At 45.3% G+C, this 26,261-nt stretch overlaps 1 protein-coding gene across 1 annotated transcript in view; it reads left to right on the top strand.

The window, feature by feature from the left end:
• LOC137436928 (neurexin-1) overlaps positions 1 to 26,261 on the top strand; it is a 1,559,617-nt gene that overhangs the window by 1,310,899 nt on the left and 222,457 nt on the right. The window contains exon 17 of the mRNA XM_068131164.2: positions 15,735 to 15,906. Coding sequence (XP_067987265.2) covers positions 15,735 to 15,906 — 172 coding nt within the window. The remainder of the gene's footprint in view (positions 1 to 15,734; positions 15,907 to 26,261) is intronic.

Here is a 26,261-nt window from a genome sequence, read left to right as displayed (position 1 = left end):
CAGTGCAGGGCGAGTGAGGAAGAGAGTTTTTGATAAAGATAGCAACCCCGCCTCCAGGACGAGGCTCAGGTCTATCATACCGGAGGAGGGAGTAGCCCGGGAGAGATACTATGGAATCAGAGGCATCATAAAGGAGGAAAGTTTCTGTTAAGCAGATCCCGTCTGGTTTGACAGAAGCAACCTGTATGGAGAGATCAGTTAAGTTTGAACGAAGGCCCCGGATGTTTGAGGTCCATACCGTTAATGAAGAGGAAGGGGGAGCATCAGATACAGAACAGGGGGGAGGAGGGGTAGGGTAAGATGTGGAAGAGGTGGAAGAGGTAGGGAGAGCTGTTGAAGGTGTGTCAGAGATTTCAGAATAGCTCGGAGAAAGGGAAGGATGGGGCGGACAAAAGGTTTGATGGTGATTGGGTGAGCCACAATGAGGTGTTATTTGAGGAGGGGGAAGAGCGAGGCAGAAGGTTGGGGGAGATGGAGGTGAGAGTTTGAAGGGGGAAGAAGCGGGGAGGACGCTTTGAGGAGGGGGAGTGAGAGGGGGGAAATTGAGAAGCAATGAGGGTGGGGAGATTTGAAGGGGAGGGGTGAGGGGGGAGTTTGGGAGGGAAGGGACAAGGGGAGGGATTTGAAAGGGATGGGATATGGGGGAGATTTGGAGGGGAGGGGTGAGGCAGGAGTCTAGGAGGGGAGGGGCGAGGGGGCGTCTTGGCGGGGAGGGGTGAGGGGGTAGTTTAGGAGGGAGGGGGCAAGGGGGGAGATTTGAAAGGGATGGGTGATGGGGAAGATTTGGAGGGGAGGGGTGATGGGGAAGATTTAGAGGGGAGGGGTTATGGGGAAGATTTGGAGGGGAGGGGTGAGATTGGATTTTTGAAAGTGTACGATTTATGGGAAACGAACATTTATTGCAAAATGAGTTTCTTGTGACCTTCGAGTTAAAAATACGTTTAAGGACGCTGGATGGAGGATGGAGTGCAGGAGAGTTTAGGGAATGTAGAAAAAAGGCACTATAGGAGATGGATATTTTTTTTGGGATGAATTGATTTGGTGAGCAAGTCGAAAGCAGCCTTTTAAAGAAGAAGAAGAAAAAGGTGTTATAAAATATGACGGAATACATAACTTGAGGGGAAAGTGTAAACATTGAAGGTTAATGGGTGAAAACTATCTGGGGAAATGGGGGAGAAACACGTGGTCGAAGAACGAATGAACGAATAAGAATGAATAAACGAATGAGAACAGAGAAGGAAATGTTTTTTTTTGTTTGTTTTTTTTTGAGTTGAGATTTACACAAGGAAGTAGGCTATGGGTGAAAAGACTGGGAATACAGAGAACGAAAGTTATTGGATCACAAACGACGGACCGCTGAGAAAAACAAAGCCTCAAGGTTGTACAGTGCACACTGTACAAGGCCTCAAGACACGACACGAATTAACACGATTTTCAATACAGGTATGAAAGATTTGCACCGAAAAATCTTCGTCGGGACACAATATACGTACAACACCATAAATAAATACAGTTTTAACGAAAATACAAATGGGAACAATCACTTAACTTCGATTTCAAATCGTTCGCGACGCGGCAAAGGCCTTGCTCGCGACACGGCAAACAGACGATCAATTTATGAAAGATAAACACCGATAAACAACCAAAGTTGCACACAATAACTTCACACACCGAAAGATAAATACAGTTTCGACAAAATACAATTGTGAACAGACTTAACTTCGAAAAACGTGGAGACCATGTGGAGCTTCGAAAATCCCTGCCGCCGTCTCCAAGATCTCGCGAGATCAACTTGGCATCGCGACTTGGCATTTAATATGGAATATTTTTTTTTTCTTGACTTGGGTTTCCTTTCTGAACTCAGTATATCAATCTGGTGAGTTTCTTTTACGCTTCGGTGATTTCTTTGTTGAAAGAACTATGTCACTGATTGTCTGTCACAGCAAGAAGTCAATAACAGGATTATATCACAGGTGGCGTGACAAAAAGTACGGACAGGTACATTTGATGATTGGCTTCACAATCGGGTATATAAGGGTTGTTGCGTTCTGTATTAGTGGAAAACAACTGCTGCACGTCTACAAAAGTTATTGCCGCTTCCTCTGGAGATGGTCCGTCAACTCGACAATGCTGTTTGTCATGGAGTGGTGGCTTTACGAAATTCCGGCATGAAACAGCGTGCAATTGCTCGGCAGTATGGCATCACTCAAGGTCAGGTGTCAAAGATCCCGAAACGAAATGCTCAGAGGGGTGTCCCTACTCCAATATCGAGGCGAGGACGTCCCCGCAGAACCACAAGGAGGGATGATCGCCAGCTGCACCAGTTAGTCCGCAATGGCCGTACCAAGTCAGCTAATCGGCTTAGGGCTGAGTGGCAGCAACTGACAAATGTGCCTGTATCCAGAAGGCTAGTCAACCAACGACTGGTTCAAGCAGGCTATCGTGCCAGGCGTCCCCTGAGAAAGCCACGCCTGACAAGACAACACCGCCAGCGCCGATTGCAGTAGGCCAGAGAGCACCGTCAATGGCAGCCAGGACACTGGAATCACGTGATCTTCAGTGACGAGTCTTGATTTCTGGTCTATCGTCAAGATGGCCATGTCCGAGTGTGCAGACAAGTGCATGAAGCCTACAACGAAGATTGTATAGTGCCAAGAGTCCAAGCTGGAGATGGTGGGGTGACCGTTTGGGCTGCTTTTCATGCAGGGGGCAAAACTGACCTGGTTGTTCTGAATGGAAACCTGAACCAGTTCACGTACAGGGCCATTCTGGAAGAAACATTGCTTCCATTTGCTCGTGCAGCCTTTCGAGGAAACTTTGTCTTCCAAGATGACAATGCATGGCCTCATCGTGCTTGCATGATCCAACACTTTCTTGCTGACCGTGGTGTAGAGCATATGGAGTGGCCTGCCATGTCCCCGGATATGAATCCGATAGAGAACTTGTAGGCAGAATTAACGCGTCAAATCGACAACTTGGACCAGCAGCCGACCTCTGTGCATGAATTGCAGCAGGCTATTGTCACTGCATGGCAAGCGATTCCTGTCCAAACCTTGGCAAATCTCGTGAACAGCATTCCTCAACGTGTGCGTGCTCTCCTGAATGCTCGTGGGGGTTACACGACGTACTGAACTGTAATTTTACTGTCCGTAATCCCCGTCATAATTTAACTTTTGTTTTTGCTAAAAAAAAAATTGGCTAATGTGCAAAATAAAGAAATATTTCTGGAAAACGTACAGAAGTTTAACACAGTACTGTCCATGAATTGAGTTCAATATCAGTTTACATCACTTTCAAGTATCAATTTATTTGCTTCGAAATGTCAAATGTGGTTTTTGTTTCTTTTAAAGGTCACATTAACAAAATCTAGAATAATTTCAACATAATTCCAATGAACTTTTGGTTCTAAGTCATCTTGAAAAGTAAGTTCACCCCCACAAAAAAATAATTCCATATTAAATGCCAAGTCTGTATATATCAGTCATTAGGCGACTCCATACTATCAGTGGTGAACCGCCATTAAGGTATCCCATTCAGCTATCACTGTACCTTAATGGGAGCGACAAGCACCGTCTGCCACACAGTACATTATCTCTGGTGTCCACTCATCATAGGGAGTCGCCTGAATGCAGCCGGGAGTAACCAATCAAATTATAATTTCAGTTCTACAGCCTAATGAGCAAACGTCGTGACGTCATCGCTACGCATGTCCGCATTGCCTGCCAAGCTCCGGAGGAGACATCTAGCAGTGCGTCATTGTGGATTTTAAATTCAGATACTGTCACAAGTGTATGCAAAACTCACAGTTACCGACCTGGTTTCACCCTTGTTGGGGCTTCATCAGGTCAACGCAGTGAGCCTTCCATACACTTGTGACTCTGAAAACCTTTCGGTTTTTATATCAGTCATTATGCGACTTCATGCCATCAGTGGGGAACCGCCAGTAAGGTGTCCCACGCAGCTGCTGCTGCACCTTACTGGGGGTGACTGCACCTTACTTACTCCCAACCGCATCCAGGTCGACTCCATATAGTGAGTGGATACCAGAGATAATGTTACCGTGTGGCAGGCGGTGCTTATCGCTCCCATTAAGGTGCAGCAGCAGCTGTGTGGGACACCTTACTGGTGGTTCCTCACTGATGATATATATATATATATACTAGCAGAAGTACTTGGCATTGCCGGGCGGGGGAGGGGAGGGGGAGGGGGAAGGGGAGGGGAAGGGGGAAGGGGAGGGGAGGGGAACGGGGGGGAGGGGATGAGAGGGGGGGAGGGGAGAAGGGAGGGGGAGGGGGGATGGGGGAGGGGGTGAGGGGGGAGGGGAGGGGAGGGAGGGGGAGGGGAGGAGGGTGAGGGGAGGGAGGAAGGGGGAGGGTAACGGTGGAAGGGGAGGGGGAAAGGGGAGGGGTAGGGTGTAGGGGGAATGGAGGGGGAAGGGGAAGGGGGGGAAGGGGAGGATGGAGGGGGGGAGGGGAGGAGAGAGCGGAGGGGGGAGGGGAGGGAGAGGGGGGAGGGTGGATGGGGGAGGGGAGGACGGAGGGGGGAGAGGAGAGGGGGGAGGGGAGGGAGAGGGGGGAGGGTGGATGGGGGAGGGGAGGGGGGAGGGGGGAGGGGAGGGGGGAGGGGGGAGAGGAGAGGGGGGAGGGGGAGGGAGGTGGGGGAAGGGGAGGAGGAGGGGGAGGGGAGAGAAAGGGGAGGGAGGGGACGGGTGGGGGAGGGTAAGTGGGGAATGGGAGGGGGAAAGGGGAGGGGGAAGGGAGGGGGAGGATGGAGGGGGGAGGGAGAGGGGAGGGGGAGGGGGGAGGGGAGGTAACATTACATTACACACACACAAACTGTGTTTTATGTTCAATGGTCTGGCGGCGGGGATGGAACATCACGTGATCGCTCTGAGCGAATCAGCGCGCTGCTCTGCCACCGGCTAAGATTCCGTGTATAATATTCCTCGCTGAAAAAAAATCTATGTGAAACATGCTACTATCTGTAGTGAAAATGTATCAAAGTTGAACCCAGGTGTGATGCTCACTTAAACCACTGAGAGGCGACTATAAGACCTCGGACGTCCACGACTCCGGACCACTCCTGCGACATTTACTCTATGACATGTAGACTCGGATGGTACGTACATGCAGACATTCTAGGCTTGCTTGCATTGACTAATATTATCGATCCTTCCTATATGATGCCACGATCCTGATATATATTGCATGATTGTATTCTACAGGATGATGCCAGAGATATGATTGTTATTAAACCTACCTATGGGACTAAGTTGTGGACTTGATTGATTTTCACAACACTATCTTTGCTAAATCATGCTAAATCATGCTAAATGCTAATCATGCTAAAATCTATGCTACTTGCTGTGAGTTTATGGCGGCAAGGAACATCACGTGATCGCTCTGAGCGAATCAGCGCGCTGCTCTGCCATCGCCTCAGATTCCGTGTATCATATTCCTCGCTGAAAAAAAAAATGGATCTAAAGATGAAAGAAAAAAAAAACCTATGTGGTGTGAATGGCAATGTTCCTCGCTGAAATGTGAAAAAACGCAATCGCTTTTCGCTCTGAATTACGTGCGAACGCGTAACTGTGAGTTTATGGCGGCAAGGAACATCACGTGATCGCTCTGAGCGAATCAGCGTGCTGCTCTGCCACCGCCTCAGATTCCGTGCATAATATTCCTTGCTGAAATGCGCTGAGGTAAAAATATGGTAAAAAAATATTATGAAATAATTTTTTTTAGGTCGGCCATGTTCTTCCCAGGCTCAATGGCCATGTCTATGCCAAATATCAAGCACGTGAGCCTCTCCGTTTAGGAGTCTATCGGTAACATTGCACACACACACACACAAACTGTGTTTTATATATATATAGATGATGAGGTTCCTGGGTTTGAGTCCCAGGTTGAGTCAGAATTTTTTCACATTAGCCCCACGCAGGAATTTACTTTTTGTTTCTTAATTTGTTAGATGAGTTCATCTTCAATACACTTTCACACACTTACATACACATACATACACTCACATCCGGGATCTGCCGAGCAGGCACGTAAGACATCGGCCATTATAAATCTCACGATGTTAGTGTGATAAATCTCTGGAGGATATCCCAGAGGCTCAATAGCTCAGTGGGCTGTCACCGCGTAAGTGATGAGGTTCATGGGTTTGAGTCCTGGGTTGTCAGAATTTTTTCATACGAGCCCCACACAGGAATTTACTGCCTGTTTCTTATGTATATATTTCTATTTATTTATTATATTCTGTTCATACTGTATTATGTACAGTATATATATATATATATATATATATATATATATACCCTAGGTATATATATATATATATATTGTTACTGACACGACTGATGTTAAGGTGGGCCGAGCGGAATGGCCGTCGTGTCCGCACAAATTACCCGATTGTACTCGAACGTCGACGAAGCCGCGCTACGCTGGCTCAATAGGAAAGAGAAGACACCCGGCTGGGTTATAATGACACAATACGACACCAGGGGTTCAGTTCTCAAGACCTCCGGAGGAGGTTATATTAAGGCGGAAGGTTAGATTACAACTACAAGAGGTACATCATAGGAAGACAGGCACTTAGACACAACCTTATATTATTCCCGACAGACCACAGAGAAACAGGACAAAAACTGGCTCACACGGGGATTGATGGCTAGGAAAGGCAGATAGCGATGGCTCAAGGTGCACTCTTGGCTCAAAGCAGGGTACACGGTTCGGTCCAGAGATGCGGGGAGGTCTCGTCTCAGCGCTCAGAGGTGACGTTCTTTCTCAGGCCTCTCCAAACTCAGGCGCATCTGTTTCAGCGCTCGCAGGTCCGTCTTTCTCCAGCTGGGGGCGAATCTGACGTCACGTCCGGCAAGCGGCTGCGTATATCCGGCGGGGAGTGACACGCCCTCGGCTCGTTAGCTCCGCCCAGATGGAATCGGTCCGCCCTTCTTATTGGGTGCGGGGGGGGTTTACCAGGCTCCGCCCTTGACGAGGAGCTGACAGCCAGCCCCTTCGTGGTAACCCCGTGGGGCGCATGGATAATGGCGGCTAACCGAGCCGGAGGGAGGACGCACACTCCCCGCGCGCGTTGTAGTTGTTGTTGTTGTTGCTGTAGTTGTTGTTGTTTGGGGAAGAAGATGGGAGGAGGTATGGGAAAGGTCCTAAACTCACTACTGGTGCCATATAATCACATTCTGGTGCAACGAAGAGTCATAATTAATGGAAACGAGGCCTTAACTGACATAGATTAAGAATAACTAGGAAGATGTCCGAAAGTTGTCTACGTGTGGTGCGGTGGACCTGGGCACGACATTTAATGGGGGAATAAGGGGAAGGTCGGCTCTACTGATTGTTATTTACATGCAATGGGACTAGGGAATGGGGGATCGGGGAAAGTTGGGGAGTATTGGAGAAAATAGGGGAATATTTACAAGCGGATATGGAGGCCAAATTCCATATTCGCAACATTGCACCCTTCTCTACCCTCGGGGCGTCCCGACCCGATAAATTTTTACCTACTTTAGTGTGGCACGCAATGTAGTTCCCTCTACTATTAACTCTACCCTGAGTGCGACAGTTTTACAGATATTCACAAATGAGTAAATATGTCCCCCTGCGACGTTGCACCCTTCTCCTCACAGAAACACACCCACAGGATAACCGAATCCGGAAAGAATTCTCAAACTAAACATACAGCCGGTAGGGAGCATTATTTACAAGATTACGCTGATATCTACACTACGATCCAGGACCTGTTTTTGGAGGAACACATGCAGATGTTGTGCATAGAGAGAGCGCGCTTGCCAACATCGATACACCAACCCACGAGTGCTCTGTGGCCGACGGCCTTTAATAACGTGCAGAGCACCCTTTCCCAGCATCAAAAGCACCACCCCACCGCCAATCGGTGCAGTCACCATTGTTCATTGGAATAAAAATAAACTCGACAACCCCTAACCCTGCAGGTGTCTCTTGCTCTTCTTGTGGTGCACTTGGTGGTAACTAAAAGTGGTTCACCTGTATGGCATAGGTGCCACGTTGACCCATAGGTCCATCCCCGGGTGGTGCTTGGCCGCAAACGAACTGCGGTCCATTGTGGGTGGCCACAAACATTGCGGTCCATATGGTGTATCGATCCCGGCAGCAAACAGCGAAAGTGCAGGCCCACAACTGCGCAGCCAGCACCTCTCTCTCCTCTCTCTCTACCCCAAAGCCAGATCCTCGGAGGTGGGAGACAAAAGAAGAAACAAGTGAGTAAGGTGGTAAGGGCGCAAAAATGCACGCAATGTAAGGTGATGCACACTGGGGGCACATGGGAACCAGGTGAGACAGGTACGTTCCTATCGTACGCCCCCCCCCCACCAGGTAACCTACATGGCCCCTCCCTTACCCCTTACTGCATCCACAAAACACAACACTACCCATAAACATCTACTTTACAAATCAACAAACATCCCTACTGTCTTCCCCGTTCCTCCCATATACCAAATTCGTCTTCTCTCCCTCCTAACCAATCAAATTTGCCATTTTCAACTCTCATCAAAATTTGCCATCTCCAACTGCACATCAAAATTTGCCATCACCAATTCATCATCAGTCCCTCCTAAGGAGGGAGAGATGGAATCACCCCAATGTCTCATCCACGTCGTGATGCGTCTCACAAATCCACAGCAATCTCATTTCCTGCAACAAACAAAGAAAACACAGGTGTGGAGTCATCATCATCACCACAGGCAAGTGGCTGCGTATGGTGCGACAGGTTCATCAATCCTAACTATTTCCTAAGTGACTTTAACAACTTTACACTACCCGGGGTCTTTCTCCGGCCAAACCATTGGCCCTCTTACACTATGGGTTCTAAAAACCAATTCCCATTGGCCAAACTGTGGTGCTCTTCAATTTGGGGTCTCACTCCCCCGATTCATCTCCCGGTGCCCTCGTACAATTTCTGGGCTGCGACGTGTACCTCTCCCAGTGGGTCTACCCACCTGCACACCTCCACCACTGCAGTTGCCTCCGAGCTTACCTGCTCCTTACCCTAACCTAACTACCTGGGGAAGGCCCTCTCGCACTCTCCCCACTCGGTGCCCTCTCTGGCACTGGGCTACCCGGGTCCGTCCTCCGGATCCTCGGGCCCCATCCACAACTCTACCGGCTCCCAGAGCCCACCTGCGGCCTCACCTGGCCGACATCCTCACAGTGGTGGAGTGCTCAACCAACTACACACACTAACAGGCTATACGCCCAGCCATTTCCACAACACTAATGCACCCATTCACAACACCATTCTGCAACCGCACCACAAATGCCAATATCCAACCATAATTTACCTGCTCCCTCTACCTAACACTTACACTACCCGCCCCGGGTACTCGTGAAAGGGGGTCCACTCTTCCCCCATCCACACCTTCGCACCATGCACACCACTCCGTACCACTTACTCCAACTCTCTCCACACACCTGTACCTGCACACCTGTGTTCTCACACCTGGTGCCACCTGCACCCTTCTCTCCCCAAGCGCATTCGCGCTGATCCACAACACTCACTACTCATACACTGCTCCACACACCTGTCCAGTTGCACACCTGTGCAATCACACCTGTTCAATCCTCACACACACAGCATCATCTCAGCTAACTACTCCCTTCTGAAACTTGCGCTTCCCAGTTGTCCCTTTAAACTATTGCGCTCCCACGTCATTATCATCCACACTAATCTACCTGCGTCCCCACTACAGGTATCGGTCACTAACTAAACTTAACGTTACCTAAGGTCATCTTCTCTAGATCCCTACACACCATATCCTAACCCACCCGGGCTAGTTTTCACTGCCATACACCCCATAATCTAGTGCTCCTTTGCCCCCACATGGGAAGGATGGTGGATTTGCCATCCCACCACATCGGGGGTCTCTCACTATCAATTTTGCACGTCAAATTTCAACAAATTAAAAATTTGCCAATCACTGCCCATCATCTGCCAATCACTACTGCCAATCCCTTGCCAATCATCAAATTTTGTTTTTCTCTAATTTTGGGTCCAAAACACTAACCTCATCACCCAGTCTACTCACTAATGCCTCTCGGTGCGCCAATTCCTGTCCAAAGCCCGGCTTCGTAAAGCCAAGCAATGGATGCGGGTTGTTTTGTGCCAGCGGCTGAATGCGTCCGGCACTCGGTGCAGGGACGGGGGCTTACTCGGGCCGAGATCCCACGCATCACCTCGGCGTGGAGCCATCCAATGTCCCGATCTCGACCTGCCGGCACGTCTCAACAAAACGTGGTCGCCATAACGACCCTTCCTATCGGGCTGCCAGCTCCGCCTAGTGGAGCCTGGACGCGGCCGTTCAAAGCGAGGCCCGGCACGCACCGAGGGCCTGCTTCGGCTAAAAGTCGTTCTAAACTCTACCCCGTCTAACGTCGATGCTTCACCTGCATGCTTACATCCCGCAGCCCGTTCCTTGCTCACACATCCAGCCGTGCCCATGCTCCTCGTACCTTTCCTTACACACCCAGGTACACCCATTCCACTCACAGCCTTGGTCACACACCTGACCACCGAACACTTTGGCACACATTCGTTGCTCGCACACCTCACCAATACACCGCTTCGCGCCCCCTCCTCGGTCACCTCCTCTGTGACAATCACAGGTGTGCTCTCATTCGCACACCCAACCACGTGCCTTACCACCAACTCCAGCGTGCATTCCCACTCACGCTCTACCATTCCAGGTGTACATCCTTCCATCCCAGGTGTACATCCTCGCTCACCTGTCACAACCAGCTCACTCTCCTTGTCACTCTCACTACTCTCACCTCCACTCGTGACAACGCACTCACCCTTACTCTTGACAGCACACTCTTTCCCCATGCACCTGTCCGTCACACACCTTTCTCGCGCACACTCTCCCGTTACACCCTCTGTAACACTCACCACAGGTGGACACTCTTCCTTACTTCTGACAGCGCACTCTTTCCTCATGCACCTGTCCGTCACACACCTTTCTCGCGCACACTCTCCCGTTACACCCTCTGTAACACTCACCACCCCGCGCTTCCACGTGCTCCCTCGCACACGCGCTACGACCGACTCACTCTCGCCAGCACCCTCACTCCTTGGCACGCACTTTTTCCTCACACACCCCAGAGTCGGACTTTCTCGCACACCTCCTCTTTCGCACACCAGACCTGTCGCACACTTCACCAACGGCCTCTCACGAACACCCGGGTCTATCTCGACCCCCAAGCTTATTAAATCCCCTGGCGCATCATACGCACGACCATATTGGTCACCACTTACACCAGGTCTTCTTCCTCTTCGCTTCTCCTCCATCACCTGCGAATCCCTCATCCGGTTAATGAGCACATCATCACGATCCGAACACAGACTTCGGACCAATTCTTTTATCTCCTCTTTTATCTCTTTCTTATCCCCTCTCCGTCGCTTCTTAATTTCACTCATCCCTTCTTCCACTTCTTCTAATTTGTGCTTCACCTCTTTTATTCCCCAGTACGTCTCCTCAAGCTCGTCCTCCAAGGCTACCTTGACCGTTTCCATGTGCGTCCTCACCTGCCGGTCCTTCGTCTCCATTACCTCTACCACCTCGTCCAACCTCGTTGTCAGTCCCTCACGTACCATCTGACATTCCCTCTTCGTCGCTATCAAGTCGTCTTTTAGTTCTTTCTGTGTCACTTTTAACCCTCCTAATACCGCAGTGTTCCTTTGAACCTGCTCCGTTAGTTCTTTTTGTCCCTCCGTCAGCTGTTCCACCTCCTGCGTCAGGACCTCTATGCCCCCTTGTAACTTTACAGTCCCCTTTCTCACCTCCTTTTCCATGTGCTCCTCACAGTGCCTCACCTCCTCGCGCACTCCTCCGACCTCCTCACTCACTCCTCTTCTGATCTCCTCTCCCATCACTTGCATCTCCTGCCCAGATGCCACCCTCATCTGCTCCATTTCCTCCCTGTGAGCATCCAGTTTGGTTTCTACCCCCATTCTGACCCCCTCTATCTGCTGCTCCATTTGTTTAACTTCCCTTTCCGCTTGGTCCCTCATGTCCCTCAATTTGCCTTCCATACTGTTTTCTAACCCCTCTAACCCATTTTTCACTCCCTCTATTTGATTCTCTTGAGCGGCCATTCTGTTTTCTACCCCCGTTAACCCATTCTTTACTTCTTTTATCCCGTTGTCTAACCCCTCAAATTTCTTGTCTAACTCCTTAAAATTATTGTCTAACCCCTTAAAATTATTGTCTAACCCCTCAACGGTACCCCTTGCTTCGTCCCTCATTACCCCCATTTGGTTTCCCATCCCTTTGAAATTATCGTCTGTTTTTACCATAAAGGCCATCATCTGTTTCATAAACAGGTTCCAATTCATTGGCATCTCGGGTTCGGCTACCGCGACCACGGCCGCGGCTAAATTTGGTGCCGCTACACCCACGTGCGCGACCACGCTATTTTGCGACCCTGCCGCCCTCACTGCTTCGCTCTCCTCGCGTCCCTCAATTTGGTCCTGGACCGACCCTGCTTCACTCTCCCCTACCGGACCCCAGCCGTCTTGATCCGCCATAGCGCGACTTGCAAAATTCGAGTTTCGTAAAACAAATACAAATTTCGGCCGCTCCAAATTTTGACCAAATTTTTTTTTTTTTCCTCTATTCGTTTTTTTTTTTTCAAAATTTGGTCGGGCCTCGAATCTCACTCCCGACACCAATTGTTACTGACACGACTGATGTTAAGGTGGGCCGAGCGGAATGGCCGTCGTGTCCGCACAAATTACCCGATTGTACTCGAACGTCGACGAAGCCGCGCTACGCTGGCTCAATAGGAAAGAGAAGACACCCGGCTGGGTTATAATGACACAATACGACACCAGGGGTTCAGTTCTCAAGACCTCCGGAGGAGGTTATATTAAGGCGGAAGGTTAGATTACAACTACAAGAGGTACATCATAGGAAGACAGGCACTTAGACACAACCTTATATTATTCCCGACAGACCACAGAGAAACAGGACAAAAACTGGCTCACACGGGGATTGATGGCTAGGAAAGGCAGATAGCGATGGCTCAAGGTGCACTCTTGGCTCAAAGCAGGGTACACGGTTCGGTCCAGAGATGCGGGGAGGTCTCGTCTCAGCGCTCAGAGGTGACGTTCTTTCTCAGGCCTCTCCAAACTCAGGCGCATCTGTTTCAGCGCTCGCAGGTCCGTCTTTCTCCAGCTGGGGGCGAATCTGACGTCACGTCCGGCAAGCGGCTGCGTATATCCGGCGGGGAGTGACACGCCCTCGGCTCGTTAGCTCCGCCCAGATGGAATCGGTCCGCCCTTCTTATTGGGTGCGGGGGGGGGTTTACCAGGCTCCGCCCTTGACGAGGAGCTGACAGCCAGCCCCTTCGTGGTAACCCCGTGGGGCGCATGGATAATGGCGGCTAACCGAGCCGGAGGGAGGACGCACACTCCCCGCGCGCGTTGTAGTTGTTGTTGTTGTTGCTGTAGTTGTTGTTGTTTGGGGAAGAAGATGGGAGGAGGTATGGGAAAGGTCCTAAACTCACTACTGGTGCCATATAATCACATTCTGGTGCAACGAAGAGTCATAATTAATGGAAACGAGGCCTTAACTGACATAGATTAAGAATAACTAGGAAGATGTCCGAAAGTTGTCTACGTGTGGTGCGGTGGACCTGGGCACGACATTTAATGGGGGAATAAGGGGAAGGTCGGCTCTACTGATTGTTATTTACATGCAATGGGACTAGGGAATGGGGGATCGGGGAAAGTTGGGGAGTATTGGAGAAAATAGGGGAATATTTACAAGCGGATATGGAGGCCAAATTCCATATTCGCAACAATATATATACCCTAGGTATATATATATATATATACATAGGTATATATATATATATAATTTATTTTTTTTAATGAAAAATTAAATCACTGTTGTGTTAATATTTTGCACACAGTCTGTATTCTCTTTGCCTGTTATTGATTCTATGGATATGCCAGTAGACCTTTGAGAGATAAATAACGATATTTATTTATCTATGTTATTTATCTATCTATTTATTTATCTTTCTGTATTTATTTTATTTATCTATAAAAAAAACTGTTTTGAAAGCTTATTTCACAAAATATTGTTTAAATTTTGCTTGCAATTAAATTTGAATTACGAGGGGTAATGTTCTCTTTAAAAATTATGAGCACAGCCTTTCAGAATGTTTTAACTGGTGTCGATAAATCCATGAATTAAGGCAAGGTACTGCTGGCAAGCGACAGTTATACCTCTACTGAGATGCATCAAATTGGACAATGATGAAATTAAAATTTCATCGGATCCTAAATCTTCATTTTTTCAACAAATAATAACTTTGATAAGTCTGATCTTTGATCCTGTTTTTGGTACAAAAACTGCTCGTCAAAGTTATTATTTGTTGAGAAAAAAATAGATTTAGGATCCGACACGTGGATCTCGTTTTCATTCAAGGCCTAACACCGTTACCCATTTATCACCGTCAAATGTGTGAGTGTGACTGATTGTGTGACGCATGAAAAGAGAAAAATCATTGACTATATTGTTACAGTGTGGCTTGTTTTGGAGTGAATTGGAAAGCTAACGGACCACTAAACGGCAGTTTTATTCTTTCGTTTCAAATTTAGCCGAGTTCGTTTTGTTCGTGTCGTGCCAGCTTATTTTGTCATCCGTGAGTCCTGACTTAATTGGCCTTGTGTCATGTTTATCCTTCATAGGAATAAAACAGGACGTATTTTGTTGTGTTTTTATTTGTATTCTCTTCACTTCACAGACATGGCAACCATTTTGTCTTGAAATGAAGGTGGTGAAGTTTCAATTACCAACACCCAAACAAGGAGGCTCATGATGCCAAGCTTTCCCTGTGCAAGCCTATCGGATGGTCGCCAAACTTAACATGCGGTTTTATTTGCGAAAAGCTATCAGACGTTACCATCAGTTCCCCGGCCAAATTGCTTTTTTGTCATAAAAGCACTTTCTTTCCTAATAGCGAAAAAAATTGGGCTTGGTCTTACAGACATCTTGGTTTTGAGTTTGCCATTTCACAGATAGGTAGCTAAATTGGAATCTTGGCACTGCCAGGAAACCGGATAACTTATGAATTAGGTATATTCTGACATCAATATTCCTTGCAGGTTATCCTTGTTAGAATCCAGCTCTAACCCTCCACTTTAATGCTCTGATGATAAAAGCACACGTCTTAACCTTCAGGGATATGCATGAACATCATGCAACTTGGTCACATGGTACACTTTTTTTTTATTAATCGAAGACCCTTACGAGCCTGGTGTTGGCTTAGCGGTTAGGGTGCCGGCTTGGGATCCTAGAGTCCTGGGTTCGAATCCCGGTCGATCGCTGAATTAACACCAGGGGGGTTGACTCAGCCTGTCATCCTTCTGAGGTCGGCAAATTGAGTACCAGTTTACTGGTGGTGTGTGTCGCAAGAGGTGACTAACAGGGTTGGTGTCAGGAAGGGTGACCATGGTGCCCGAAAAAGGCCAACCCCTGCTCTGCGGGGAAAAATGGCCTCTAAAGGTGGTTCTAATCAAAGACCCTCGTGGTTTTTATTGAACCCTATGGTACGATGGTTCGCGCAATACCTTTGTGGCAAAATTGTCCAATGCACACACAATTGGCGAGGCGTAAAAAGTAAATTTAAGGCTGAGAATTTGAAAGATGTATTATGTGCCCTTGCCCACAGGACCAAGGCAAGATGGGTGTGTTATTTAATGTGGGCACAAATGACATCTCCATCGTGGAGGAAAGCATCCCTGTGAACGACGGGCGTTACCATGTGGTGAAGTTTACCCGTAGCGGTGGCAACGCGTCGCTGCAGCTTGACCAGCTCCAAGTCAATGAACACTACCCCCCAGGTGAGCCTTAATCATTCCATTTTTGTATCTTTGATTCAGTGATTGTAGCTGAAATCCCCCATCTCTTCTACTGTCCTTTCTTCAGCTTGTTCACCATCTAGGAGAGAGAAAAAATTAATGTTCTGAAAGTAGTTCTGCTGTATGATTAACTATAGACTGTTAGTTCCATATTTAAATTTAATCCTCAGTTCTTTCTTGCTCCTGTGGGCTTTTCATGGACATGGAGCTGACACGTGTTAAGCAAGTCAGAATGACAACATCTTTGCTTCAATGTAGCTGTTCCATTATCACCTTTTAATGTGGCCGGTGTTGCCAGTTTCACATTCAGTTACAGTGTGTTTTGCTGTAATGAGTGCGGTGAAAAACTGCAGCATGAGAATGGCTAAATTTCCTGCCATGGTGGGCAAAATATTGTGTTCATGGTATTTGGAGTAGTAAAAGCTTATTTGTGGTTCAATTTGTAGATGAATGCAGGTTTAAAAAAATCAAATGGCATTTAATGGCAACGACTGCACTCTGTTGCTTAACTGCAGAGATCCCTGATCCGGAAAGAGTCTGAACGCCGCTCGTAACTGAAGTGGGCACGATTTGGTTGGTTTCATTGCTTGTCCTGTGTACTCAGGGTAACGTTTGACAAGTGTGCATCATGAGAGGAGTCTAAGGAATTTTTTTCATGTTGAAATCTTTGAATAACATTTCATACATTCATACGCACAAACACATTTTTGGAACGAATAGCTTTATTGTCTCCAGCAGTTTGAAGGTTGCTGCTGTCTCTTGCCAATGATAGTACGACAGTCTGTCTCAGGAACTATTAAGGTCATTTCTGCAGCAGTCGTTGGCCAGAGAGTAATGAAGCGAGACTTTGTGGTGAGGATGCCAACGCACAATGCAGGCCTCCTCTTCTTTTCAAAACTTCCGAAAGGACCTTACACTTCCGAAAGCAGTTTTCATAAGAGAGTACATCATAACGTCTTTTTGCATACAGCATTTGCGGTTCATGGCCGAGTTAGAACACAGAATGGACCAGAACATAACATAACAAGGACACCATAGTGAAAAAGGAGGTAAACGTACCAAAAGCAAAGCAAAGGAACACACCAGAGGGAGCCTTGGAAGAAGAACGACATCAAAAGGGGAGGGGGAAGAGAAGCTGGGCACAAGCTCAAATGCAGCAAGAGGAGAAAGGGAACACCCAGGATGACACATAATGGAGCAAATACGAAAAGGATATGAAAGGGAGAGGGGACAAAAAACAATTACCTGGAAAGCATCATCTTACTATAACTCACCAAATGTCCGTCTGTCCGTTCAAAGGTACCGCAAAAACGGCTCAACCGATCGCAACGATATTTTGGGTGGGTATTGCTGGCACCCCTGGGAGTAAAATAGGCTATATTGTTTTTCCAAGTTTTCCAATTTTCCAGTTTTTCCAAACACGATTGAATAATATTTACCGATATGAACAGTGATGTGGCTTTTATTGAAATTCTACAAATACTGTTTAGATTTTGATGACAATTATGAACCTGCCGCGAATGCGGAACTGGACAGATGATGGCAATGCAAGTGTTTGATAATATCCCAATACAACCGTCATTCAATCGTAATGTTAAATCGTTAAACGTTAATTGTGTTAATCGTTTTGTTAAAGTATCAATTGATGATTGTAATTGAGTGAATACAATTACGATTTTGAATTCGTAATTGTATTCACCCAACCGTACGGAACTTCACATCAGGATTTAAATATTTGTTTATGTCACGAATGTTGTTAAAAGTTTATTTTTTATATGAATGTTATTTCATTTGTGATTGGAGTTATGCTGTTTGGAATGAAAAAAGAGATATCGAGTTCAAGTGAATGACGAAATGCCGTGACGGTTTCTACTTTCTAAACGTGAATTCGTGGATCGCCATATGCAGATTCGCCATTGACTGGGTATGGAACAAACGTACCCGGTTGTTTGCCAACAGGTACGTTTTTCATGGAAGTCCTTCACGAACTTGCTGTCCATGTCTAACGTGCGACTGAAGGTGCTACAGGAATGTGGAATTCATTGGTTTCATGCTTCAGCATTCGCTGTTTCTGCATTGTCTGTTTGCTTCTGGCCTCCCACCCGTGCTTAGCACGGGTACCTCACTAGTCTTACTATAATTCACGAAATGTCCGTCTGTCCGTTCCCAGATACCGCAAAAACGGCTGAACCGACCGCAATGACATTTTGGGTGGGTAATCCTGGGACCCCCTGGAGTAAAATAGGCTATATTGTTTTTCCAATTTTTCCCCAATTTTCCAATTTTTCCAATTTTTCCAATTTTCCAGTTTTTCCAAACACTATGGAATAATATTTATCGATATGAACAGTGATGTGGCTTTTATTGGAATTCTACAAATACTGTTTAGATTTTGATGATTTGCGTGTGATATTATTTAACGAATGTTTATATAAATCGTAAAAAAAAAAAAAAAAGCCTTCAATTTCTGATATTTTGCCTTTTCATTTGGGCCTCCCAATTGAAGCCCCACGCGTAGGGCGGGTACCGTTGCTAGTTTTCAATAATGACAACTTGGAGTCAGATCCTACTCCATCGTGAATTAAAACAAGACTAGAAAAGTGCATCATGGGCACGACTAGCACTGAGCAGTTTTCATGTTCCGAATGACATCTAATGTCAAGTTCAACGCACCTCTCCCAGTCATTTTTGTTGCTGTGACCTTCATGAACGATTTCAGTTGTATCGTTAATGTCTTTCCCAATGTGCAGTTACTTATAGCTGTGACAGATATGCCTTTTCAAGATCAGGAGCAGTCATTGCAAGGAACAATTTATAAAGGACATTGTGCTGATAAACTGACCCCCTTCCCCACCCCTCACACCTAAAAGAACAGTGACAGGGTGTGCTGACGGTTAAATGCCTTTCCGAATAGCGAAAATAGCGATTTGTGCCTGTGCAATAAATGCCATTTTCAGATTAAAGACATATTCAAAGCCATCTTGCCAAATGTCCCACCCTATCCGCAGATCTTTAAATCCTGATTAACCTTGAAGCTAAGCAAGCTGCGTAAAGCAGTGATGCTTACACCTGATATCACGTGTATTGTGCATGTCCTTTCATCTGGGACCGATCATGTTGGTGATAAATTATATGCAATTCATAAGTATCCCGTCCCACACACAGCAGGAGACAGGGTTTTGCAATCCCTTATGTGTGTCTATCTGTCTGTCTGTATGTGTATGTGTTATGAGAATATGAAGAAGACAAACTAATAATTTTATCAGAGGTCAAAAGGTCAAAGGTCAGCATCACCTAAAATCATCGATTTTCATCCAATTGGCCTGAAATTTCAATTTACCATTTGAGCTTTGTCATCATTTTTTTACCAAAGCTTTATTATGAGAATATGGAGAAGGCAAATTCATAATTTTTATCAAAGGGTCAAAAGGTCAAAGGTCGGCATCACGTAAAATCATCAATTTTCATCCAATTGACCTGAAATTTCAATTTACCATTTGAGCTTTGCCATCAATTTTTAACAAAGCTTTATTATGATAAAATGGAGAAGACAAATTAATAATTTTTATCAAAAGGTCAAAGGTCAGCATCACCTAAAATCATCAATTTCCATCCAAGTGACCTGAAATTTCAATTTACCATTTGAGCTTTGTCATCAATTTTTTACCAAAGCTTTATTATGAGAATATGGAGAAGACAAATTAATAATTTTATCAAAAGATCAAATATCAGCGTCATATAAATCGTGAATTTTCATCCAATTGACCTGAAATTTTAAGGATTTCCATATTGGGTCACTGAATTGATTCACCGATAAAAAGGTAGAAGCTGATTTTTTTTTCGGATCAAAAGGTCAAATGTCAAGGTTGTATAAAATCGTCAATTTTAATTATTTTTATGAGCTGTTTTCGTCATGTATAGTATAAGGATGAATAAGAAAAAGATGACGTCTGAATACAAAGCAGATGCGGACGGGCTTTACATTTTCAGATACTTTATAGTTTATTTTATTATCCCTTATGTCATAATTTATGTGCTTTGTGAAATCAAGGTGATTAACATGGCTTTGAGTTGATTTGAGTACATTTAAAAAAAATAACAATATGGAAGATGAGAAACAAACTTTCCTTTGATCCTATGAGCCACGATTGTTGTTTCTCTGGATGACAAACAAATGAATTCACATAACCTGCATCTATGGGTTGGACAAGTCGAGGATATGTGATTACAAAAACACTGACAATACTCATCCCTCTAGCTAGCCATGTGTGCCACAGGAAAGCCATTCACATCAATAACAAATACAAATCATCCTCAAGTCATGCATGCTTCATGGCGGAGCTCTGATATTGCTTGGGTGCAAAAAGGGGAACGTCTCTTTTTCTGCATCTGTTGATGGAGTTAATTATTGCAAAATAGCAGTGTGATGTTCCTGCAAAAAAGATTTCCTGTGGCCTTTGCATATACTCTTCTACTTTTTAGTTTTTTTGTATGTAAATGCAAAATACAAAAGATTGCATCTGTGGGTCTCGTTTGCACCTGTTGATTAAAAATTGAAAAATTAGGTAATTACTACATGGGGCAATCATCCTGGTTATCTCGTTTAAAGGAGTTTTCTTTTCTTTTCTGCTATTTGGGCTAAACAGAAAGATGTGAATATGAATGACATGGCGAAAATATTGCATATTGACAATGAATTGATATGAATTACGTATACATACTGTATAGTACTTGAAAAGCTAAAAAATATATATAAACAAGGTTAGCACAAGTAAGGTATTGCAGGTAAGTAGGTGCCATGACAGATGGTGAGAGCTGCCACTTTGAAGAAATGTAGCGAAGAGCAAATTGGATGAGCATAGGATGGCATTTCTTTAGATGACAGAATGTTGACAAAATGTGGTTTGGGTGGGATAGGCAAGAGCAGAGATATATGAGAGCAGAAAGGCCACCAGTCTGCTCTTGTTGGAACAGTAGCAAGAATTGTGTATCCGCATCTTGATGGGTACAATGACCATTACGCCCAACATGCTCTGACTTAATATTTGCAATTTGTTTTGTGTATCTATTTATTAACATATTCTTACAAAACATATACGTACTTAACATTCAATTCGTAGAACCTATGAATTTCAAGCTTTGGAAAGTACAAAGGAAGGACTATTGCTCGGAAGAGAAATCCCAGTTGATTTCTGGCTTTATAAGTCACTTTAAAATATGTTCTGCCCTGCACTCGTCATTTGCATTTCTGATGCTCTCTGAGATCAAGAGACTCTGCATCGGTGTCTATCTGGAGGTGACATAGCAAAGGCATGAGACTTTATATTGTACACATATATCAGCATTCTTTACATAACTGAGTGTAAGTTCACAGTTGGGGGTGATAATAACAAGCAAACCAGAATAATGAGTCATGATTGGAAAAGATTGGAAGAGATCAAAAATGAAGATTTGGGGGATTCTTTCAGCTTGCTCTGTACATTAAAATAACAAGAGTTTCAATCAGACGCGAACAAACATATGATAAGCAAATGCTCACACAACCATTACACAAGCATTCATCTTTTGTTTCTTGTTTCTTGTAAAATGTAATCCCTTTAGCAGCTCACTCTGGAAGTTTTCCTGGGATGGAACTAGGATGATATTAATGACTTAGTGCAAATGAAGAGGTGACAAATTAAAAGAAAGAGGAGTAAGTAAAACCAATAAAACGCTTTATTATTTTTTCTTTTACAGGATTTAATGCTCGTTGTGATGCTGAGCCACACACACACACACACACACACACACACACGCACACACACACACACACACACACACTTGCGCACGCTTGCACACACACTTGAAAAGTTTAACAGACTATCAAATCCAATTTCTACGCAAACACGAATACGGCAAGGCAAAGGTATCCCTAATGCACCAAACAAACCATTTCCAAAGACAGGTGTGAATGGAAGATGTGAAGCATGAAGCCAAAACAGCAATCAATACAGCCCCAATGATTGCAAAAAGATACAATAAAAATTGTAAAGCGAAATACCAAGAGATATAAACAGCCAACTGGGAGAACGACTAAAGAGCAGGAAGGTACAAAAAAAAGAGTTGGACAGACTTGGTATAAACAAAGAAGGCTCATTGGAATAGCTAAGAAGAGGTCAGCACAACTGGGATGGAGAATGAATCACATAAATGTCCAAGACCAAGGACACTACACCAATGGCTGTAAGAACATTGTAGGACTGAGTCAATTGGACAAGTGTACGTTCTGCAAGGTAGAAACAGAAAGCACGAGCCACCTCATATCAGGATATGAAAAACTCATGTCAGAACAGCTGTACACCCAAAGGCACAACAAAGTATGCAGAGTACTCCACTGGCACATCTCCAAAAACTTCAATATCCCAGTCCCAGAAAACTCATGGAAACATGAACCGATGCAGTTAGAGTTAAGAGCTCAGAAAGGGATTGGGAAAGCTCATCAATACATTTTTGCTTGTTGTTTGGTAAACAGTAATAACTTGAAATATGGAGAGACTTGGCATTGGTAAACTGTAAGTTGCACCACAAAAGCTCATAGTCGCAGTTGAACTCAGGATAATCTGCAACAATGGCCATGTGACTGATTGATATGAACTTCAACCCTCTACCACGGGCATTGCAGTCTTTGTGGTACACTGTGAAGTTGCTTAGGAAAACAGAGTATAAATAGATGCTATCAGCAAGCTTAGATTCACAGCCAAGAATGGCATCTGGCCAGTGGTGTACTGTCGATTTTTCCCGCCTTCTGGTTGAAGTTGAGAGCTGAGATCCTCATAATTCGTTGACAGTAGATATAGAAGGTGTGCATGCGGAAGAAGAAGTTGTAGCAACAGCAATAACAGGTGAAGGAATGTAGAGCCCATCAGTGCCAGGAGCAGCTGCAACCGCTGCATCCCACACAAATGTGCACTGTCGTCTTGCCATCAGGATTAACAGGAAGAATTGCCAGGATGTGGTATAACTTGTAAATCAATATCAACTTGCATGGATCGATGAGAGATACAATGTTACTTAGAGACAGATTAATTGAGATGTAGAAGTGATTTATTTTGTCGATATAGATCCAATGCAATCCACGCAGAGATAAGTAAAGGATGCAGGAAGGGAGATTGAGAGGCAATAAGAAAATGTGCATACACAAGAATGGGTCTTACAAATAAAAAGAGAGATAAAGGAAAGAAAAAAAGAGAGGAAAAATACTTTTATGCAAGGATTGTTCAGAGATGACATCAAAAGTACAGGAGGGCTGTCAAGGCGTTCCACTGCGATACTTGTCCCATCATTGTGATAGTTCCTTGATGACATCTGCGAAACAAATGTGTGGAACTGGTACGCAACCATTTCAAGACACGTCCTTTGAAGTCTTGGCGCTTCATTGCTAAACTTTCTTGGCGCTTCATTTCAATTAATTTCAGAATCATTGGAATCTTCCGCGATGAAGCTAACTCCGAGGGCCTTTCACTCACTCACCACAGGCAGGTTGGTGGCCTTTCTGTCTTCTAACGACTCCTCTCCGGCCTTGCTCCCCCAGCTCTCTCTGTGCTCTGTCCGCCAAATATTCCTACAGCTCACGCAAGATCTGCCAGCTACCCTCTTATGGTCAAACTGCCAAAATCAAGACTCTCTATTCACCTTCACTCTTTCATTCCTCTTTACTCCCGCCTCTGGAATAAACTCCCTCACTCTCTTCAATCCCACTCCTCGCTCCAGGTCTTTAAAACAGCTGTCCACCACCATCTCTTATGGCTGTCCACCACCATCACCACCATCCCCCATCCAAAACCTTGATCTTTTCTACCTTTGTTAATTCACCCCAGATCCACTTTTTTGAAATACCGACCTCTTTCCTGGAAGTCCTACCAGTGTCCACGTGTTTTTTTACCTCTCCCACCCCCCACCCCCTTACCATGCCTCCTCGCCCCCCCCCCCCAAGCCCTCTCCCTCCCACAGATCTCCCGATGTACCTGCTCCCCATCTTGTTCTCCTGCTCCTTTTATCATGTTTTATGTTTTATGTGTCAGTTTGTCTTTTTTGTGATCAATGTTAGCTCTTACACGAGCCTCGACCTTGTACACAAAAAAAATAAAAAAAATAAAGTCGATGCAGTACTTTGCATCACATGGTTTCCTTACATCTATCTATAATTCCAGTAATCTCTGTGTGTATGTATGTATGTATGTATGTATGTATGTATGTATGTCTGTGACCGCTGTTTCTCGACAACCACGGGTCCGATATACTTTAAACTTGCCAGGTATATTGCTGGGGACCCGAGGATGTGCCTTTTCAAGGTTTCATATTAATCGGACAAGTAGTTACCGAGCTATGTCCAAAAAACGATTCAACCAATCAGAGAGCAGCGAGCTATCACGTGTGCCGAACGTGGCGAACAGACTCTGCCTCGGACGGCACATTTGAGAGCGTATTCATTTATTTCACGTTGGCAAACTATGTTGCCGCTATGTTGGCGTTAAACGATGTTTTAAAACTAATTAAAACTAATTTGCGATTCTTTCGCTTTCCTGCGCGTTTGTGCATGCTATGGCGATTTCTTTACCAAACTCCGCAAGCCGTTCGCTTTGGACCAAACCATTTCATGTAAATAGAGGGGGGGGATTGTCACCGTACTCGCAAGCCGTTCGCTTTGGACCAAACCATTTCATGTAAATAGAGGGGGGGGAATGGGGGATATAATTTTAGATATAGATATAGTACGGGCATGCCCTAGTCTATCTATAATTCCAGTAATCTCTGTGTGTATGTATGTCTGTATGTTTGTCTGTGACCGCTGTTTCTCGACAACCACGGGTCCGATATACTTTAAACTTGCCAGGTATATTGCTGGGGACCCGAGGATGTGCCTTTTCAAGGTTTCATATTAATCGGAGAAGTAGTTACCGAGCTATGGCGATTTCTTTACCAAACTCCGCAAGCCGTTCGCTTTGGACCAAACCATTTCATGTAAATAGAGGGGGGGGATTGTCACCGTACTCGCAAGCCGTTCGCTTTGGACCAAACCATTTCATGTAAATAGAGGGGGGGGATTGTCACCGTACTCGCAAGCCGTTCGCTTTGGCTTTGCGAATGGACCAAACCATTTCATGTAAATAGAGGGGGGGGGGGGGGATTGCCACCGGACCAAACCATTTCATGTAAATAGAGGGGGGGGGGATATAATTTTAGATATATATATAGTACGGGCATGCCCTAGTTCAATAAATTCCACTTGCATTAAATTATTATGGCCATAAAGCATATTTTCATACCACAGATAAAGTGAACCAGCATGGATGTCTACACTCCATGCTGGTTCACATTAACAGTGGTATGAAATTATGGACCAAGGTCTCTGGTCTTGCTCAGTCTCGATGTCTCATATATGTGTATATGCAGTCACGTGAAAAAGTAAGTACACCCCTTGTAAAGTTTTGACTTTTTCAACATATTTCAACATACAGCTATTTGATCTTCATTTCAACAATACTGATAGATAAAGGTGATATAATATAACAAATATCATGAAACATTTACATTTTGTAGTCCATTGTATAATTTAAATAAACATAAATGCAAATTTCGCATGTGGAAAAAGTAAGTACACCCTTGGCTCTAATAGGTGGTATTGCCCCCTTTGGCAGAAACAACCTCATGTAGGCGTTTCTTATAACTGTCTACCGGTCTCTGACATCGACTGGGAGAAATTTTTGCCCACTCCTCCATGCAGAATTCTTTCAGCTGTGCGATGTTTGAGGGGTTCCTTGCATGCACAGCTCGTTTCAAATCCCCCCACAACATCTCGATGGGATTTAGAACCGGGCTTTGACTTGGCCATTCCAGAACCCTACATTTCTTTCTTTTCAGCCATTCCTTGGTGGATTTACTGGTATGTTTAGGGTCATTGTCATGTTGCAAGGTCCACCTTCGGTTGAGCTTCAACTTTCTGACAGAGGGCCTCACATTATCCTCAAGCACCCTCTGGTACAATGAAGAATTCATAGTGGATTCTATGATGGTGACCTGCCCAGGCCCTGATGCAGCAAAGCTGCCCAAACCATAATATTTCCACCACCATGCTTTACAGTTGGTATCAGGTTCTTGTGGTCAAATGCTGTCTTTGGTTTTTGCCAAACATGTCTTCTGGTACTGTGGCCAAATATCTCTACCTTTGACTCATCTGTCCAGAGCACATTGCTCCAGAAGTGCTGGTTTTTGCCTAGGTGTTCATTGGTAAACTTTAGTCTTGCCCTGATGTTCTTTCTGGACAGCAAAGGTTTCCTCCTGGCACACCTCCCATGTAG

The sequence above is a fragment of the Myxine glutinosa genome, chromosome 11 (assembly GCF_964187855.1).
Source record: "Myxine glutinosa chromosome 11, kmMyxGlut1.1, whole genome shotgun sequence".
In the NCBI taxonomy this organism is placed as follows: Eukaryota; Metazoa; Chordata; class Myxini; order Myxiniformes; family Myxinidae; genus Myxine; species Myxine glutinosa.
The sequence above is the reverse complement of the archived record's forward strand: the minus strand, read 5'-3'. Positions and strand labels throughout refer to the sequence as shown.